The 21,599-nt window shown below is 39.2% G+C and overlaps 1 protein-coding gene across 8 annotated transcripts in view; it reads right to left on the minus strand.

Annotated features, from left to right (window-relative positions):
• The window catches only part of LOC309615454 (uncharacterized protein), a gene marked incomplete at its 3' end in the record, with an annotated part of 196,475 nt that overhangs the window by 134,194 nt on the left and 40,682 nt on the right, over positions 1 to 21,599 (minus strand). For 5 of the 8 annotated variants that reach the window (XR_014236824.1, XM_082365124.1, XM_082365125.1 and 2 more), the window contains exons 3-4: positions 20,362 to 20,528; positions 7,981 to 8,040 (exon numbers count right to left, since the gene is read on the minus strand). Coding sequence is in view for 5 of the 8 variants with exons in the window: in XM_082365124.1 (XP_082221250.1) it covers positions 7,981 to 8,040; positions 20,362 to 20,528 (227 nt within the window). The remainder of the gene's footprint in view (positions 1 to 7,980; positions 8,041 to 20,361; positions 20,529 to 21,599) is intronic. The other 3 variants (XR_014236822.1, XR_014236823.1, XM_082365122.1) reach the window with 1 other exon arrangement.

Below are 21,599 nucleotides of genomic sequence, written 5' to 3' on the forward strand. Positions count from 1 at the left end.
GGATTTTAAATGCCCTAACATTACATATTTTCATAGAGTACTCTGAACCGCTATACAGCTGCTGGAGATAGCAAAGAATTTACTTCTTCCTGTATTTGATAAAACGACTGGAAATAGCACTTTTAAAATGAAATCGTCATTTTGTTTCGATTTTCAATCCAAGAAACCCCTTTATTTTCACCCCATGGTTATATATGTCTTTGGAGGCTCGCAAGAAAATGCGTCAAGAATGCACACTAACACAGTCAGGATGAAACCTTTTGACTTATATCTTTTCCCCTATTATGTGAAATTCCCGTCATAAGTCGTATACTTGAATTCTGCCCTGAGTGATAGGATGCCCGTGGCACCCTGAAGGCCGTGAGATGACAGGTCACAAAACGTCAAGTCTGGGAACGACAGCATTGGGTAAATACCGCTGCTATGAGCCTGTGCCTGGGGGCTGAGCCAAATGTGGAGGAAAGCCAGAATACAGTTCCACCAACACTAGTTACAAGATGGGGAAACAACTTCCGTGACCCTCAAAGCAGCAGCAGAAAGCACCATGTGAGTGAACATACATTCTAGTTTTTTTTAACTTGTAAAACATGTAGTCAGGAAAAGGGAAGCAATGGAGAAATAACTATGGCTCAGATATTTCACTTATTTCTCATAAAAAGTCAGGGAAATACAAACGATAACACTCTCTCTTCCTTTATAAACATGACGACAGATTTAGTGAGGCTAAATGTACCACTGAAGCTCCAGCCACCGTGGGATGGAGTTGGGATTCCAAACTCGGTGCTGTTCCAGACCAAAGGCTTGTGCCACATCACGTCCTTCAAGAGACAGCGACGGTCTTCACCCTCCCTTGGGAAAAAGTGTTAAAGAAGAAAATCTGTTGCTGCGCTTCCCTACTTCTTCTCCTCCATTTTATCAATCTGCCATTATTCTGAGTTGGAGAGCATGGACAGAGCCAGTTCTGAGGGAGCCAGAGGAGCTCACAACAGCGAGGGTGACTGAGGTCCCGGGGCGGGGAACGCGGATGGGGTGTCCCTGCCCTTGAGCATGATGCGGAATGCCATACCCTGTGGATAGTTCCACCTCAAGTGTTTCTAGCTGGCATGCCCTGCTGTAAACCGGGAAGGATAGAATGAAATGCATTTTTTTAGATCTACAAAAAATGAGACCTTCCCTCCTCTGCATAACAAGAGAATGTTTGAGAGTTCAGGTTAGGGTGAGAAACAGGGAGGTATCTACCATGAGCTACAAGTAAGGAAAATGAAGCTGTTCTTTGACAGTTAAACTAGTAAAACCCACCCAGAGTAGATGAGAAAAGCCATCCTATGAGTACGCTAGCATAGGTATAGTTATACTACTTGTTAACTGCCTATTATGAACTGGTCAGAGAACTGGACATTTTACACATTTTCTTACCTCATCCAATCCTCACAACAATCTCATGATTTAAATTGGATTAACTAAATTTCACAGAGGAAAATGAGACAGAAAAATCAACTTGGCTAAGTCCTAGCTAAGACTGAAACCTAGGCTGTTAAACATCAAAGTCTTTGTTCTCACCTCAAGGCTGTGTTGGCCATAAATGGGTTTCTGAACTGCTGGGGTGATCTTCAAATCCTACATCGGGGGGAAGCCCTGGCACAAGGCTATAAGGAAGACAATATAAGTCCATCCTTCCCTATTTTACCCATAGGGGAAGATTATATGACTAAAAGAGGATTATCACCCTGCAGCATAGAAAAGAACATCCAAAAAATGAGAAATGCCAGGGTTTACTAACAACCGTTCAAAGAAGGTACACATTAACACATGGGGTCATAAATTTCTAGCACATGAAGAGGTGTCCTCCATTATGGGATAAGAATCACTCATCTGGCATCACCACACACGCTGCTGAAATAGGTCTCCGATGTATTCACGCTATTTCCCTCTAATTATATGATCAGTAAGAACTTTACTGAATTACCAAGGAACATTCCAGAATATATGCCATTCTATTTTATGCAAACAAATTATGCAACTAGAAATAGTGCAATTTAAAAAAAGAAAAATTCAAACGTTTGTGTAAAATATATTAAATCATACAAAAATGTCATTCTTAAAGAAAAAAGGTGAATTTTAAGCCATGCTGCAGATAAACCACCTTAGATGGAAACAGAAGTGCTTCCTTTTCCTTGTCAATATTATCAGTTTTGTGATGCCTTTTACATGCATCAGAAATTTCTGAGACTGATTTAGGGATTATGGCGCTTTTATTTTAACATTCACTACGCATAAAATTTTAAATAATTTTATATACTACAAATAATGTTATTCAAATGTTCATTAAATTGTGGTGTCAATATAAGAGTGGAAAAACAGATCCCCAAATCAAGGAAGGGCCAAATGTTTTTCAGTTAATGCTAGAGGGAACGTTCTGAAAATTTTAAAGCAGCATTATAGGAGCACAGCTTCGTGTTGGCAAAAATCACTGTATATCAGGCAGGGATGATGAAAAAATATTGGTGACATAGCTGCAAAGTAAATGCCATAGCAATGTGCCTTTACACTTCAATTTCAGGAAATTTCTAAGCTCTGAAAAAGCATACTACCTACCTTACATTTATTTCTTTATGAAAATTACTGCTGAATTATTCAAGTTCTGAATTGCTCACGGTCTTCAGAAACAATTCCTTTTATAAAAATGGGATCATTATATTGAATGCAGATGAAAAATCATTCCAGTCAGAAGAAAGAATAACGTCCTTTAGAAATTAACGTACTTATGCCTGATTTATACACTTCCTTGTGATGCCTGATCAACAATAAGAAAATAAAAGGGCAAATGACTTTAAGAAATGCAGCCTTGGAGGACTCTCAGATGAAGGGCCCCTGAACTGCCACCTGCCACCCTTTCTCTCTGAGATGGAGATCTATGCCCAAACATGCCAGTGCTAACATCTTAACAACAAAGGTCAAGAAAATTCTCTTTCCTCTGAATTTCTTACTTGCCATTAAGACTGTTTGATCACAGAGCAAGAAATTAAAAAAAAAATACTACTGATACAGATCAAAAGACATGCTAAAATCAGTTGTGTATCTGGAATATAGTACTGTCTTCCGATGGAAAGTTTATTGTTAAAATGCACATGCCTGGCCCTAAACGCGCGTACTTCTGAGAGTCTGCACCCCTGAACTCTGTGCTCCTCTGGACCAGCTCTAGTTTGTCCAGTGTGTGCCTCCCCAGTGGCTCTCCCTTGCTTAGCAAGTAGCTGGGCCTCTGGTAGGAGGTGAGGAGGGGTGGCTTCTTCCTGGGACGGGTTAGAGCCCTACTTGGCACGAGCCACTTGCGTGCTGGCAGCTACCGGCTCGGCCCCCTCAATGTAGTAACTCCGTTCCTAGGAGAGTCCCTGGCCCATAGATGCTCGATGAATAGCCCTTGAATTGTCTAATGTGGGGGGCCCTCTGACTCGTGCTGGGGCTGAGGCAGGGGATAAGGCCCCAGAATAGGAAACAGCCAGTGGGAAGAAGTGCTTTATTCCTGGGAGAGCAGCTTGCGCTGGAGGTCAGGGAGCTGGGCCAGGATATGAGAAGAAGGCTCTGAGCATTGGGGCAGCGTGCTGGGTGTGTAGACATTACATCATTCTCACATCTCTTGTACCCAGAGCCCATGGTGAGGGCCCTGGACCCAAGGAAGAGAGGATACTGGTAACCTTAGCATCACACAGAAAGTAACTGAAAGAACACCTACTGAACGCTGGCAGAAGACCTCAGACTTCCAAAAAGGCAAGAAAATCCCCATATACCTGGCCATGTGGCTGACAGGGTCTTGGTGCTCCAGCCTGGTGTCAGGCCTGAGCCTCTGAGGTGGGAGAGCCAAGTTCAGGACACTGGACTACAAGAGACCTCCCAGCCCCACGTAATATCAATTGGCGAGAGCTCTCCCAGAGATCTCCATCTCAACACTAAGACCCAGCTCCACCCAATGGCCAGCAAGCTCCAGTGCTGGACACCCCATGCCAAACAACTAGCCAGACAGGAACACAACCCCACCCATTAGCAGAGAGGCTGCCTGAAATCATACTAAGTCACAGATACCCCAAAACACACCATTGGACCCAGCCCTGCCCTCCAGAACGACAAGATCCAGCCTCATACACCAGAACACAGGCACCAGTCCCCTCCACCAGGAAGCCTACACAAGCCACTGAACCAACCTTACCCACTGGGGGCAGACACCAAAAACAACAGTAACTGCAAACCTACAGCCTGCGAAAAGGAGACCCCAAACACAGTAAGTTAAGCAAAATGAGAAGACAGAGAAATATGCAGCAGATGAAGGAGCAAGGTAAAAACCCACCAGACCAGACAAATGAAGAAGAAATAGGCAGTCTACCTGAAAAAGAATTCAGAGTAATGATAGTAAACATGATCCAAAATCTTGGAAATAGAATGGAGAAAATACTAGAAACATTTAACAAGGACCAAGAAGAATTAAAGAGCAAACAAACAATGATGAACACCACAATAAATGAAATTTAAAATTCCCTAGAAGGAATCAATAGCAGAATAACTGAGGCAGAATAATGGATAAGTGACCTGGAAGATAAAATAGTAGAAATAACTACCACAGAGCAGAATAAAGAAAAAAGAATGAAAAGAATTGAGGACAGTCCCAGACACCTCTGGGACAACACTAAACACACCAAAATTCAAATTATAGGGGTCCCAGAAGAAGAAGAGAAAAGAAAGGGTCTGAAAAAATACTTAAAGAGATTATAGTTGAAAACCTCTCTAATACGGGAAAGGAACTAGTCAATCAAGTCCAGGAAGCACAGAGAGTCCCATACAGGATAAATCCAAGGAGAAACACGCCAAGACACATATTAATCAAACTATCAAAAATTAAATACAAAGAAAAAATATTAAAAGCAGCAAGGGAAAAGCAACAAATAACATATAAGGGAATCCCCATAAGATTAACAGCTGATCTTTCAGCAGAAACTCTGCAAGCCAGAAGGCAGGGGCAGGACATATTTAACGTGATGAAAGGGAAAAATCTACAACCAAGATTACTCTACCCAGCAAGGATCTCATTCAGATTCAATGGAGAAATTAAAAACTTTACAGACAAGCAAAAGTTAAGAGAATTCAGCACCACCAAACCAGTTTAACAACAAATGCTAAAGGAACTTCTCTAGGCAGGAAACACAAGAGAAGGAAAAGACCTACAAAAACAAACCCAAAACTATTAAGAAAATGGTAATAGGAACATACATATCGATAATTACCTTAAATGTAAATGGATGAAATGCTCCAACCAAAAGACATAGATTGGCTGAATGGATAAAAAAAACAGGACCCATATATATGCTGTCTACAAGAGACCTACTTCAGACCTAGGGACACATACAGACTGAAAGTGAAGGGTTGGAAAAAGATATTCCATGTAAATGGAAATCAAAAGAAAGCTGGAGCAGCAATTCTCATATCAGACAAAATAGACTTTAAAATTAAGACTATTACAAGAGACAAAGAAGGACACTACATAATGATCAAGGGATCAATCCAAGAAGAAGCTATAACAATGGTAAATATTTATGCACCCAACATAGGAGCACCTCAATACATAAGGCAAATGCTAACAGCCATAAAAAGGGAAATAAACAGTAACAAAATCATAGTAGGGGACTTTAACACCCCACTTTCACCAATGGACGGATCATCCACAATGAAAATAAATAAGGAAACACAAGCTTTAAATGACACATTAAACAAGATGGACTTAATTGATATTTATAGGACATTCCATCCAAAACAACAGAATACACTTTCTCCTCAAGTGCTCATGGAACATTCTCCAGGATAGATCATATCTTGGGTCACAAACCAAGCCTTGGTAAATTGAAGAAAATTGAAATTGTATCAAGTATCTTTTCCAACCACAACGCTATGAGACTAGATATCAATTACAGGAAAAAAACTGAAAAACTACAGACACATGGAGGCTAAACAATATACTATTAAATAACCAAGAGATCACTGAAGAAATCAAAGAGGAAATCAAAAAATACCTAGAAACAAATGACAATGAAAACACGATGACCCAAAACTTATGGGATGCAGCAAAAGCAGTTCTAAGAAGAAAGTTTATAGCAATATAATCCTACATCAAGAAACAAGAAAAATGTCAAGTAAACAATCTACCTTACACCTAAAGCAATTAGAGGAAGAAAAACAAAAAAACCCCAAAGTTAGCAGAAGGAAAGAAATCATAAAGATCAGATCAGAAATAAATGAAAAAGAAATGAAGGAAACAACAGCAAACATCAATAAAACTAAAAGCTGGTTCTTTGAGAAGATAAACAAAATTGATAAACCACTAGCCACACTCATCAAGAAAAAAAGGGAGAAGACTCAAATCAACAGAATTAGAAATGAAAAAAGAGAGGTAACAACTGACACTGCAGAAACACAAAGAATCATGAGGGATTACTACAAGCAACTCTATGCCAATAAAATGGACAACCTGGAAGAAATGGACAAATTCTTAGAAAAGCACAACCTTCCAAGACTGAACCAGGAAGAAATAGAAAATGTAAACAGACCAATCACAAGCACTGAAATTGAAACTGTGATTAAAAATCTTCCAACAAACGAAAGCCCAGGACCAGATGGCTTCACAGGCGAATTCTATCAAACATTTAGAGAAGAGCTAACACCTATCCTTCTCAAACTCTTCCAAAATAGAGCAGAGGGAGGAACACTCCCAAACTCATTCTACAAGGCCACCATCACCCTGATACCAAAACCAGACAAAGATGTCACAAAGAAAGAAAACTACAGGCCAATATCACTGATGAACATAGGTGCAAAAATCCTCAACAAAATACTAGCAAACAGAATCCAACAGCACATTAAAAGGATCATACACCATGATCAAGTGGGGTTTATTCCAGGAATGCAAGGATTCTTCAATACATGCCAATCAATCAATGTGATACACCATATTAACCAATTGAAGGAGAAAAACCATATGATCATCTCAGTAGATGAAGATAAAGCTTTCAACAAAATTCAACACCCATTTATGATAAAAACCCTCCAGAAAGTAGGCATAGAGGGAACTTACCTCAACATAATAAAGGCCATATATGACAAACCCACGGCCAACATCGTTCTCAATGGTGAAAAACTGAAACCATTTCCTCTAAGATCAAGAACAAGACAAGGTTGTCCACTCTCACCACTATTATTCAACATAGATTTGGAAGTTTTAGCCACAGCAATCAGAGAAGAAAAAGAAATAAAAGGAATCCAAATCAGAAAAGAAGAAGTGAAACTGTCACTGTTTGCAGATGACATGATATTATACATAGAGAATCCTAAAGATGCCCCCAGAAAACTACCAGAGCTAATCAATGAATTTGGTAAAGTAGCAGGATATAAAGTTAATGCACAGAAATCTCTTGCATTCCTATACACTAATGATGAAAAATCTGATAGAGAAATTAAGGAAATGCTCCCACTTACCACTGCAACAAAAAGAATAAAATACCTAGGAATAAACCTACCTAAGGAGACAAAAGACCTGTATGCCGAAAACTGTAAGACACTGATGAAAGAAATTAAAGACAATACAAACAGATGGAGAGATATACCATGTTCTTAGATTGGAAGAATCAACATTGTGAAATTGACTATACTACCCAAAGCAATCTACAGATTCAATGCAATCCCTATCAAACTACCAATGGCATTTTTCACAAAACTAGAACAAAAAATTTCACATTTATATGGAAACACAAAAGACCCTGAATAGTCAAAACAATCTTGAGAAAGAAAAATGGAGCTGGAGGAATCAGGCTCCCTGACTTCAGACTATACTACAGAGCTACAGTGTAATCAAGACAGTATGGTACTGGCACAAAAACAGAAATATAGATCAATGGAACAGGATAGAAAGCCCAGAGATAAACCACACACATACGGTCACCTTACCTTTGATAAAGGAGGCAAGAGTATACAATGGAGAGAAGACAGCCTCTTCAATAAGTGGTGCTGGGAAAATTGGACAGTTACATGTAAAAGAATGAAATTAGAACACTTCCTAACACCATACACAAAAATAAACTCAAAATGGATTAAAGACCTAAATGTAAGACTGGACACTATAAAACTCTTAGAGGAAAACATAGGAAGAACACTCTGACATAAATCACAGCAAGATCTTTTTTGACCCACCTCCTAGAGAAATGGAAATAAAAACAAAAATAAAGAAATGGGACCTAATGAAACTTCAAAGCTTTTGCACAGCAAAGGAAACCATAAACTAGACGAAAAGACAACCTTCAGAATGGGAGAAAATATTTGCAAACGAAGCAACTGACAAAGGATTAATCTCCAAAATATACAAGCAGCTCATGCAGCTCAGTATCAAAGAAACAAACAACCCAATCCAAAAATGGGCAGAAGACCTAAATAGACATTTCTCCAAAGAAGATATACAGATGGCCTACAGACACATGAAAGAATGCTCAACATCATTAATCATTAGAGAAATGCAAATCAAAACTACAATGAGGTATCACCTCACACCGGTCAGAATGGCCATCATGAAAAAATCTACAAACAATAAATGCTGGAGAGGGTGTGGAGAAAAGGGAAGTTTCTTGCACTGTTGGTAGGAATGTAAGTTGATACAGCCACTATGGAGAACAGTATGGAGGTTCCTTAAAAAACTAAAAATAGAATTACCATATGACCCAGCAATCTCACTACTGGGCATATACCCTGAGAAAACCATAATTCAAAAAGAGTCATGCACCACAATGTTCACTGCAGCTCTATTTACAATAGCCAGGACATGGAAGCAACTAAGTGTCCATCGACAGATGAATAGATAAAGAAAATGTGGCACATATATACAATGGACTATTACTCAGCCATAAAAAAAAACGAAACTGAGTTATCTGTATTGAGGTGGATGAACCTAGAGTCTGTCATACAGAGTAAAGTAAGTCAGAAAGAGAAAAACAAATACCGTATGCTAACACATATATATGGATTCTAAAAAAAATGGTTCTGATGAACCTAGGGGCAGGATAGGAATAAAGACACAGATGTAGAGAATGGACTTGAGGACACGGGGAGGGGGAAAGGTAAGCTGGGACGAAGTGAGAGAGTGGCATGGACATATATACACTACCAAATGTAAACTAGATAGCTAGTGGGAAGCAGCCGCATAGCACAGGGAGATCAGCTCGGTGCTTTGTGAGCACCTAGAGGGGTGGGATAGGGAGGGTGGGAGGGAGACGCAAGAGGGAGGGGATATATGTATACATATAGCTGATTCACTTTGTTAAACAGCAGGAACACACCATTGTAAAGCAATTATACTCCAATGAAGATGTTAAAAAAAAAATGCACATGCCTGGAGCCTTTTGCTACTTTATCTGCTTTGCCTTCCCGTCTAATTTAGATTTTTTTTTAACATAAATTTATTTATTTATTTATTTTTGGCTGCATTGGGTCTTTGTTGCTGCGCGTGGGCTTTCTCTAGTTGCAGCGAGCGGGGGCTCCTCTTCCTTGCGGTGCGCAGGCTTCTCACTGCGGTGGCTTCTCTTGTTGTGCAGCACGGGCTCTAGGAGCGCGGGCTTCAGTAGTTGTGGTGCACGGGCTCAGCAGTTGTGGCGCGCGGGCTTAGTTGCTCCACGGCATGTGGCATCTTCCCGGACCAGGGCTCGAACCCGTGTCCCCTGCATTGGCAGGCGGATTCTTAACCCCTGTGCCACCAGGGAAGCCCCCTCTAATTTAAATTTCCAGTCACTCCAAAAAGATGCTTCTTCCCATGTGAAAACAGTACTTACAGCCTGTCAGGAAATTGTTGTCACTTACTAAAAACTCCTGTATCAATCAGAAAATTTTCCCATTTTCTCCTGGTGATTTGGTTCCTGCTTTTACCTAAATAAAGCACCACTTAATTTAAGTTCAGAAATACGTGTTGTAGTTGGCTCATTTAAAAATTGAAGAAGGTTATTGTAAAGGGCACATTTTAAAAGCCCCAGGCTTTTAAATTATTGGTTCAGCTTTGATTGAACCTTATTACTAACTTCCTCCAAACTTGCACCTGAGTTTCCATAACTGGACCACCTCCTTTCTTGTCTGTTGCAATAAATAAATCTGTCTGTATCCCGCTCTTCCAACATGACAGAGTGGATCTTGACATGAAATGGGTATATTAGTTTTTTATTGCTGTATAATAAATTACCACAAACACAGCAGCTTAAAGCACCTATTCACTGTCTCACATTTCCCACGGTTCAGGAGTTTGGGTGCTGGTTAGATGGATTCTCTGCTCAGGATCTCATCAGGCTGAAATCCAAGAGAGGGCTGGGGCTGGGGTCTCATTTGAAGCTATTTCTTTGCACCGGTGTGGCTTAGGTCACTGTCTTCTTGCTAGCTGTTGATTGACAAATTCTCAAAGCTGCCTCTACTTCTGGAACTTTACAATTAGCAAATCAATCAGCACACTTGTGTGAGATCTCTCCGTAGAACACGTTTGTCTTGTGTTGTCATGTACAGGAACCGCTGCTGAAGACTAAGTGAAAACTTCCTAATGTACCTAAGTCTTTGGGTTCTTATTTTACAGGATACATCTACTGTGAGGGACTTCGACTGGGGAGGAATCTCTGAGAGTTTCTCCATTTCGGACATCCATCACGTACAGGATTTAATATCAGGAGGACGGATCATTGTGTCATTACTAATTCTGATGACCAAATGCTTAGGCAGGTTCCTAACTGAAGTGGGAAACAAATAGTGGCCACCTGCCCACCAGATCATAGCATATGTGTGAAAACATCACAATTCTTGGTTTGTGGAAAGCTACACACAAGATTAAAGAAAACCATGGCTTCAGATGCGGGTGAAGCATTAAGCTCACATGGGGGACTCACATCCCTGTCAGAGATAAAGGAGAGGCTGTGGGAAGCTTTGTGTCAACTCAAACAAAAACCCATTTAGGAGTGACCAGTACACATCTGACCTCAGCATAGAGGGCTCAGTATTTTGGGTACAAAATATGTATCTTTATTGTTCCCTGGCAATTAGCACTCAATGGCAAAAGCATATGTGGTGGATTAAACAACCTTGACCAATGAGACCATAAAGACCCCTTTGTAAAATAGATGCAGGTCTAAGTATACTAAGACAAGCTGAGTTTGCTTTTAATGTAAAGCGACGTTCCAAAGAAAAAGATCTGTTAGCTAAGAGAGCCAAATTGGAAGAAATGCTCTCCGAAGAGCATGGAGAAGGATGGGAATCTGTTTGAAAAGGTAAAGATGGGCTAGTAAATTGAGTCATACCGACCCAACCCATCATGTTAGAACACGACTGAACCCGACCGTGCAAAACAGCACACACCCTAACCCAACAAGGTCTTCTGATCGCGTCACTTGAAATGGAGGCCAAGGCAGTCATGGGCAAAACCCTTCCGTCTTAGCTGTAGACATTCAAGTAGCACATCACGGTGCCCCGAACTTATCTAAATGTTCTGGGGGCAAATGTAGCCTACAACAACATCCCCTAAATGTTCTCACTCCAGGGCATGGCCTACTGTGTGGGAACGATAATAAATGACATCTGTACACTTCTGGTGAGTCAAGATGGACTTTGTTACATAACACAGGAGGGGAACCTATCTCTGTGCAAACATGCCGATTGAGACAGGGTGATTAGCTTTGCTTCGAGTTAGACTGGAACCCAGAAATTACAGAATCAGTGGAACCGGTAACAATCCCAGTTCATAATAATACCTGGTAAGTGGGTAAAGTCCAATTCTATTAGCAAGGATTTTAGAATGCTAATACTCACACAACTATTTTCCAACAAACCTAAAGAATATCATGATAGGGACTTCCCTGGTGGTCCAGTGGTAGAGAATCCGCCTTCCAATACAGAAGACACGGGTTCCATCCCTGGTCAGGGAACTAAGATCCCACACGCCACGGGGCAACTAAGCCCAGGCACCACAACTACTTGAGCTCGTGCCCCTCAACGAGAGAGCCCGCGTGCCGCAAACTACAGAGAAGCCCTCGCACCACCACTAGAGAGAAACCCAAGCAGACCGCGTGACTTAACGAAAAGATCCTGCAGGTCTCAACGAAGATCCCGTGTGCCGCAACTAAGACCTGACGCAGCCAAATAAATAAATAAATCTAAAAATAAATACTATCATAATAATACCACAATCTGATGTAATATTGGTAAAATTTGGCTACCTTATATAAATATATAATATGATAATATTGATCAAATGTACTGAGAAATTGACCTAAAACTTTCTTAGGTTGTAAAGCCCCTGGGGACCGAGGAAGAACTAGATTCACTTAATCACCAGTTTATCACTGTAATTACTATCTCTATGGAGGGTTATCATAAAGCACAGATATCTGTAGATAAGAATATATGTAATAATCAAGTTGATAAAACAGTAAAAAGAAATACATAGTGGATTTTGGCTTTTCATTAAGTCTATCCCCACTCCTTGCTGGCTTCTGCAAATGAGGGGTGTATTTGCATTATTATTGCTGTTCTACATTATGAATAAGTGGTACAGTACGTGTAGATGTAATAGTACTAGAGATGGTTTCACTGTGGGGACCTTGGCCAAGGCTTGAAGGTAAGCCGTGAGGAATGAGACAACTTGGCAGGTCTGTTTATTCAGTAGCCATGACAATGACCTTTGGCCAAGCTCTGAGAACTAGGTTCTGGGATGTTCACATGGTTACTGGTAAATGATGTGATCCTATACGGCCAGGGCAGCAGGTCAGAATGTTTAGCATAAACATGAAGGTTCTGGTGTGCCTGGCTGGGACCTCATGGTGGCTGGTACCATGTGACCAGCACACCTGAAGACTGAAGAACTCTGCCTCCAAGACCCAGATGGGCTCCCCTAAGTGGAGACACCTTTTTTTTTTAATATAAATTTATTTATTTTATTTATTTTTGGCTGCGTTGGGTCTTCGTTGCTGCGCGTGGGCTTTCTCTAGTTGTGGCGAGCGGGCTACTCTTCGTTGTGGTGCGCGGGCTTCTCACTGCGGTGGCTTCACTTGTTGCGGAGCACGGGCTCTAGGTGCACGGGATTCAGTAGTTGTGGCACATGAGCTCAGTAGTTGTGGCTCGTGAGCTCAGTAGTTGTGGCTCACGGGCTCAGTAGTTGTGGCTCGCAGGCTCAGTAGTTGTGGCACGTGGGCTCTAGAGCGCAGGCTCAGTAGTTGTGGCACACGGGCTTAGTTGCTCCGCAGCATGTGGGATCTTCCCGGACCAGGGCTCGAACCCATGTCCCCTGTGTTGGCAGGTGGATTCTTCTTAACTGCTGCACCACCAGGGAAGCCCAATGGAGACACCTTGTATGCATCTTTTCTGTTCACAGCTGGACAGAAAATTATATCCATGCAACCCTCACGTGGGAGGGAGGACCTGCAAACCTGTGCTTGGTCTCTCCAGCCTTTATGTGTGTGTATATCCATCTTCCCTGCTGTTCCTGCACTATCTCCTCTGCTGTAATAAGCCATATCCACCAGTATACCTTTACGTTGAGTTGTATAAGTTCTCACAGTGAACCATCAAGTGAGTGAGTGATCATCAGACGCCTGAAATAATCAAAAGATTTGCGATAAACTTACTAAATCTTCCTGTAAATTCCCTACAACATCCCTGGACCCCGGTACCGACACTGTGGGGACCTCAGTGGTATTTACACATACCGCAGAGTACAATCCTAAAGGGAGTGTCCATCTATACTCCCTTCATCGCAGTATGGTTGTAATTTCATCTCATATGGCCATTGTCAATGCAGTATTATCACGTTAAAAAGCTCTCTTAAGCCAAAATTAGGTAAAGTTAGATAAATCAGACAAAACATTTATTCAAATAGTATTAGTCATCTTTGTTCACACTTTGATAAATTTCCTATTAGTAACCTTTGCCCTTTATCTCAGCAGTATTTGTTTTTTATATTTAAAGGAATGGAATATTTAACATCATCTTTGTTGAACATAATTTTCAGATTCCTAGATTAAAACTTTTGCTAAAGCAGATATAATATTTTATTCCAATAGATTCTACTTGGTTATTACTGGAATATAAAAAGTATCATCTTTATACATTTATTCAGAAATTGATAAACATTATAAAGTTTTCTGTGGATTTTTATGGACTCAGTTGATTCTAACAGATTTTTTTTCTAGGTAATCCTCAAATCACCTTAAAAAGTAATGATTTTCCCCTTATTTATGCTCATGTTAAATAATAATTATCCTTGACTTTAAAATATTCTTCTGGTGTTTTATATTTATGATATTATTAGGTTTAAAATTGAGATGTTCTTTATCATGTTATAAGGTGTCTTCTAGATGTACTGGGTTTTTCCTATAATTTATTAAGAATGTGTGATAAGTTTACCTTACTGACTTCAGCAGCTATTGAGAGAGTGATACAGTATTTCTTATTTGACGAATGGTGTGAAATATAGGCCGTTCTCACTCTGCACAGTGGTGTAAAACTGTAAAAATGATGAGGTACCTGAAGCTTCACAACCAGGGGGGAAGATAGTGATTGTTCCATGACCTTTACAAAATTGTTGTCAATGTACTGAAAAAATCTCTCAATGTCAGTTACTAATATACATTAGTAATGGAATGGGGGGGAAATAAAGCTTACTGTTATTTAGTACACTGAATTTTAAAACTAGAAACCTTGAGAATTCAAGTGTCTCTTTGTAAAAGCTCAGGAAGAAGGATGTGAGTAGTTCTTGCCTTGCTCTCCTTGTCCTGTAGCTGATGATACTATACGAAGTGCTCATGTTTTCCATGTCACCCCCTCTCTAAGTTTGGACCAGCTTCCCACACTTGATCCTTTGTGCTTTTATGTCATGAAATACCTCTGAGAATTCTTTGATGCCAGCGTCACTGCCTCTGGGACACCATCCATTTCCTCACACCCACTCTCCTTATTTACGTTGATAAATCTGCCGTCTCTAAGCTCCTCTGGACACGTTCCTAGAGTACTGCCAGCGTCCTCGTTTTCAGCTATTTCTTCTGTGACTCCGTTTACTTCTTGTTCCTATTTCAGTTCCCGTAAGTATTATCACTTTTAATTTCTTTGTTGTACTTTCATTTTTGTTGCCCAATTCCCTCTTTCCATTATGCATTTATTTTTACTTTCTTAGGGTAGACCCTTTTGACTATTGTAAATAATTTTCTCACTGTTTATTAAAATTCTACATGCATGTTTATAAGTAACAGTATGCATTAGTTTCTTTTTTTTCAGTAAGTAGCTTTTTTCCACTACTTTCATGCAGCATTGGCGCTAGTTAGGTAACTTCATTAAATGGAACTGAGTAGCACCATAATTCCTATATTCCTGAACAGATTATGTATCTGGGAAGTCATTTTTTTCTTAAGTGCTTTTATATGATTCATATAACTCTTTTTACCAAAATATATTGAATTATTTGGCTTCATTTTGCTCTTATTGTTAATATTATCACTCCTGATTTCTTTAAGTCAATATTTGCTTTGATACGTTTATTAAATGTATTCTGTATTATTATGTTATATGTTTGTTGTAAACAGCATATACTTTAATTCTGTGCGTATATGTGCATTTGTCTGTTTTAACATGCATTTTAATCCTCAGTCTTTTCAGGATATTTTCTATATGATCTTGCTTCTGTCTTTTTCTTTTATGTTTTCAAAATCTGTAGTTCCTTTCTAGTCGATTTCATTTTCTGTCCAGACTACACCACTTGCTGTTATTTTGTTCAATGATATGAATAGTAGATAACCTGCTATAAATTTAATAATGGCTACCTAAGAGTTCACAAAGACATCTGTAAGCTGACTTCCCTTAAGTGTGTTAGGTTAATTTTTTCCATCATTCATTCTGGTATTAAAAACTGACAAAGCATTAAATAAAACTTGAATAAACATGTAAGGACAAATAATCTCAAAAGAACAGGAGCTATAGTCTGATAGTCGCATAAAAAAGGCTGTCAGATTTAGATAGGATCGTGTAATTATTTTCCACCTGAATGCCTCCTGCAGTTAAGTATCTCATTTTCCTGTCTCACTAAATAAAGGAGGACAGGAAAGCAACAATAGCAGTTGATCATAAAGATGCATGATCTTTTCAAAGACTTAAATGCCCTACAACACAGAAGAGGAGGCTGCAGAGACTAACCTTGCAGGTCATCGTCCAAGTGGGGACATTCCCAGACTCAGAAGTACTCCTGACTATCATTAGTTTCAGATTTACTACAAGGAAGTCCTTCCAGGGTCTCTTGTCTTTCTTTCTTTCTCTTCTTCTCTCTTTTCTTTCTTTTTTTTTTTTTCAGTATATAATACTAGTGCTAGAAGTTCTCTCTGAGAACAGCCAGTTTAACCCCTTAGAAAGGCTATGTGACTTGTCAAAATCTCTGACATTTAATTATACAAGCAGCATTAGAGCTTTTGAATCCAGGTTCCCTGCATCTCAGTCCAATGTTTTTCCCATCACGAGCCTCCTAGGCTTTTATGGGGTTTTTTTGCTTTCTACCCAGAATAAACAACACACAATTTGCCACTGAATTGTCTGGAACTCCTTGACACAACTTCAATGGTCCCTGATTACTTCATCCCATAGATTATGGAACTAAACCACACACACACACACACACACACACACACACACACCACGGAGACGTCCCCCCCAAGCCAGAGATCTGATGAGCGCTACACCAGAGTAGCACTGAGGGTATTATTTCCCTTTCTGATCACTCCACCCATTGGGTGCTCATCATCAACAGACGCTGAGTAAAACCAATGTAACTGAGGATGGCAAGAAGCACCCTAGATTCTAAAAATATGAATTTAAGGATAGAAAAGACAGCACTGTCCTTATTACTCATAAGGTTCAGATATTTTATGAAATGCATGAGGCTCACTCATAGGACTCCTTTAGAAAATCTTTCATTATTTTGTGTAAAACACCACCGATATGTAACCCAGTGAAGCACAAGAAGGAAACCACCTTCGCATCGACAGTTTCACTGATCTCATTTCACTCTGCCCTTCACCAGTCTAACTGATAACCTGCCCATCAACAAGCCAGTTTCTGTAGTTTGAAATATGACCTGCTGGTGTGAGTGCCCCAAAATGTATTCTAAATGAAAGTGGATCGTGAATATATTTATAATGTGGTTTCTAAAGCAAGTGCCACAGAGTGTTTGAAGAGTTCTTTGTGCCAATTCTGTGACTATTTTTTAAATTCTGAAGAGGTTCTAAGTTATTAACAAGTCATGATTACGGATGAAATGAAATAATCTGAACCCTGTTGACTTTTTCCTGATGTAACTGTGCTTTGATCCTTGTTTTAATGAAGCTCTAAATGAAGGATACATATCAACTCAAATCTTATTTCCCAAATGTGAGCCTGACCTGTGTTGCTTTGTCCTTTGAGATGTCAAAGTTGGTTAAAAGAATAAAATCTGACTTTGATCGTTCCTGTATGCCAACCAGGAACGTTTTTATTGTAGAAGATCTGCATGAGCAACAGTGATGTTCTCTTCTCACTGTCAGGAAGGCAGTGGAGTAGCTGCACCCACTCTGATAGAACACAGATGTTCTCTGCAGCCCCATCCATCTTACTCCCGAGAGCTGCCATTAATCAGCTACATTTTCCCACCACCTTCCTTCCGAAAGACCATCCACGCAAGGGCTCTGGCTCCCTTCCTCTGACACGTAGTCATTGCTGTGACATCTTGGGCAAACACACCCACGATACGGGAGAATTCCAACAGGACTAGGCAGTGCTTAAATCTCCTACTAAAATTTTGGGTTTTGAGTTACATTTATTTTAGATGTTAGAACAATTTAAGAAATATAAAATAGTATTATGGCATGAAATTATTCATTTATGATCCCACCAGAGAAAGATGAATACTATTCATATTTTTACAGATTTCCTTTCAATCACCTCTTTGTCCACATATATGGTATATATTTTAAAAACTTAGTATCCTCCCTTTTTGCGCAATTCATGAATAACTTACCATATCCTTACAAATCTTTTTAAAACGTTATATTTAATTGCTAATAATATTCCATTATATTGATCTAACTGGAGTTAGCCAATGCTATTATTTTTTCATTCTTAACCTCTAAATTTATGCAAAAATATTTCTCTAAATTTATTATTAAGTTCTTAGACTAGATTCCTGGAATTAGAATTAATGAGTCAAATGACTAGATGTTCTTAAGACTATTAACAAAAATAATGTAAGGGCCTGCATTTCACAAATCCTCACCAGTAACAGCTCATTTGATAAAGTAAATTTATTTGACATTCCATTCAATAATAAGGGATTGGCTTTTTAATATTTATCATCCATTTATGTTCCTTTTCTTGTGAATATCTTTTGTTTTAATATTTTCACATTTATTTATGCTACTATGGTATACATTATGCGACTTATGACATGTAATATACTATATGTTCTATTGTATATATTACATAGAAAGGCTTGCCATTTTAAACTTAGCAAGAATGTCTTTATCTAAACAAATAACAGGTTTTCACTTATCCATATGCTCATATTTTTTCCTATAGAAACTTTACAAATATTCTGCAAGACCAGAAAGTCTTCAATCAGAGTATTACAAGAGACTGTTACCATATAAGTGCTACACACATTCATAATCTTTTCCATAATCCAAAATACTCTGAAACTAAAATAATAGGATTTTATAAAATTATTTGGAAGCAAAATCTGATATAACATTATATGCTCATAAAAATCTGTGGGCTAGGGATTTCCCAATGAGAAATATGAAAGTCAGGTATACAGCAAAAAAATTCTACCATGTGGTCAAATTCAATAATTCTCTGTATTCTGGGACTTCCCTGGTGGCGCAGTGGTTAAGAACCCGCCTGCCAATGCAGGGGACACGGGTTCGAGCCCTGGTCCGGGAAGATTCCACATGCCGCAGAGCAACCAAGCCCGTGCGCCACAACTACTGAGCCTGCGCTCTAAAGCCCGTGAGCCACAACTACTGAAGCCCACGTGCCACAACTACCGAAGCCCGCGCACCTAGAGCCCATGCTTCACAACAAGAGAAGCCACCGCAATGAGAAGCCCGCGCACCACAATGAAGAGTAGCCCCCGCTCGCCACAACTAGAGAAAGCCCGCGCGCAGCAACAAAGACCCAACGCAGCCAAAAATAAATAAGTAAATTTTAAAAAATAGTAATAATTCTCTGTATTCTGAATGTGTTTGCATGCTGTGTGTGTTTTGTGTGTATGTGCCCTGTTCATCATAATGCCTAAATATATCTCAGATCAATTCAGTTCTGTACTCCTCACTTCCTGGGTCCTCTTTTCTCCTTCTTGTCTGAGTGTTTTTTAAAATAGTCTTCATATACCCTACTCAGTGAGGATAATCATATATTTTGCATCATACATTCAAACTCTCTGCAGATATATTGATGCATTTGATTCAAAAAAACATAATATTTCCATCAGTTAAAAAAAGAACTTCTATTCTCAAGGATTCTGAATAAGGGATTGTGGATGTTAATATCAATTCTAAAAGAATTCTGTTTCATAGACTCAGCACTCACACATATTCACCTTCTGGCATGAGGCCAAACTAAGCAATCATTTCGGTGTATTTGCAAGTGATTGTAGCAGAATGCCACTGCAGCCATGATTTTTTAAAAAATACAAATTCATACTAAAATCAGGTTATGACTGAAAGAAAAAGAAAATTTGGTTAAAAGGTGTTTTCCAGTGAAATTGTCTGGATCTTCTTCAGTCTCTTTACAAGAGTCCTTTGTAGAAATAATAATTCTACTTAGCTGTGTGTAAAACTGGTGGGCTAGGGATTCCCCAGTGAGAAACAGAAAAGTACAGTATGCACCAGAATAGCCCCCCACGTGATCTAAGCTCATAAATTCTACTGTATTCTGAGTGTATACAGGTCATGCATTTTGTATGTATATGTCATGTTCATTATAATGCCAAAATAGATCTCAAATCTCTTCAATTCTGCATTCTTACTTCCAAGTCCTCTTCTCTCCATCCTGTCTACATTATCCCTAAGAGATCTCATCTCTCTCATGGCTTCAAATTCCCTGTGCTGGACCCAATAAAGACCCCCAAAGATGTTCACAACCGTGTAAGGTTATACATTACTTTACATGGCAAAAGGGACTTTGCAGATATGGTTAAGGATCTCAAGATGGGGCGATTATCTGAAATTATCTGGGTCAGAATCAGAGAAGGTAACGTAATGATGGAAGCACTGGTGTTGATCAGAGAGAGAGAGTTGCAGCTCCTACCTGGGTGGCGTGAAGATGGAGGGGTCGCTGAGCTGAGGAGGGCAGACAGCCTCTAGAAGCTGGAACGGACTCGGAGATGGATACTGCTGGAGGCTCCAGAAGGAACACAGCCTGCTGACGCGTCGATGTCAGCTCGGGGAAACGTTTCAGACTGCTGACTTCCAGAACTGTAAGATGATAAATACGCACTGTTTTAAGCCAATACATTTGTGGTAATTTATAACAGCAGCAATAGGAAAATAACACATTCCCCTACCAGCAGACAATTCCCATTCGAGAATGAGTGAGACTAGGCTTCTGAGTTCCAGACCTATATCCTGATTTCCATTTGGCATCTCCACTTGCATGTTTCAGAGGGACTTAAAACTTAGCATGGTCCAAAGGACACATGCTCTGTGAAAGTCATGGACATTACAGTAAACTACAGTTGTGGGAAAGAAACTTAAATGCAAGACAAAATTTGTGTAACATGGGTACACAGTTTACTGGTTCAGGACAGGCTTAGTTCCAACCTTGCAATGAATGACCTTAAATAATAAGAAATATTGCCCCAAAAGAATTATAATGCAAATAAGTCACTTGCTTAAAAAACTTTTAGACATCAATTACAATATCTCTTAAAAGACTTTAGAATTTTAATTATTTAAAGGTTATTAAAAAAAAAATTGGGTTAAGAGAAACTTTTTTCTATCATGCTATTCTTTTAATTTCCTGGAAGAGAGAAGCCAAAAAGTAATTAAAATACTGAAAGTGTAAGGGATTATCATCACCACAGTATCTTCAAAAACAAAATAAAACAAAACAACACAAAAAAATAATTAAAAACTTGCTAGAGTCTTTTAGGTCATTGGTTTCCAGTGAAAAATCATACTAAACACGGACTAATTAAACCAGGGCTTTCATTGTAGATAACGTTAACTCTATGAAACGGCAAGAGAAAAATAAATTATATACTGATCAAGGGTAAGTCATGAAAAAGACAATAGGGCTTGTAAAATATTAGGAAACAGGTAGGGAGAGAATTAAATGTCCGAAATACTACTCTTTCAGAAATTATTTGATTGGGTTTTACCACCATGAAAACCTTCATATTCTCAAAATATCACTAAGTCCTCAAAATTACCCATGCATATGAATATTTGTATATGAATATATAGACAGATATATAGATATACATATATAACTTAACCCATTAAAGATAATAGCTTTCTTTTAACATGGGATTCTGTATAAACTGG

Source organism: Balaenoptera borealis (genome assembly GCF_965194805.1).
Source record: "Balaenoptera borealis genome assembly, chromosome: 18".
Lineage (NCBI taxonomy): Eukaryota > Metazoa > Chordata > Mammalia > Artiodactyla > Balaenopteridae > Balaenoptera > Balaenoptera borealis.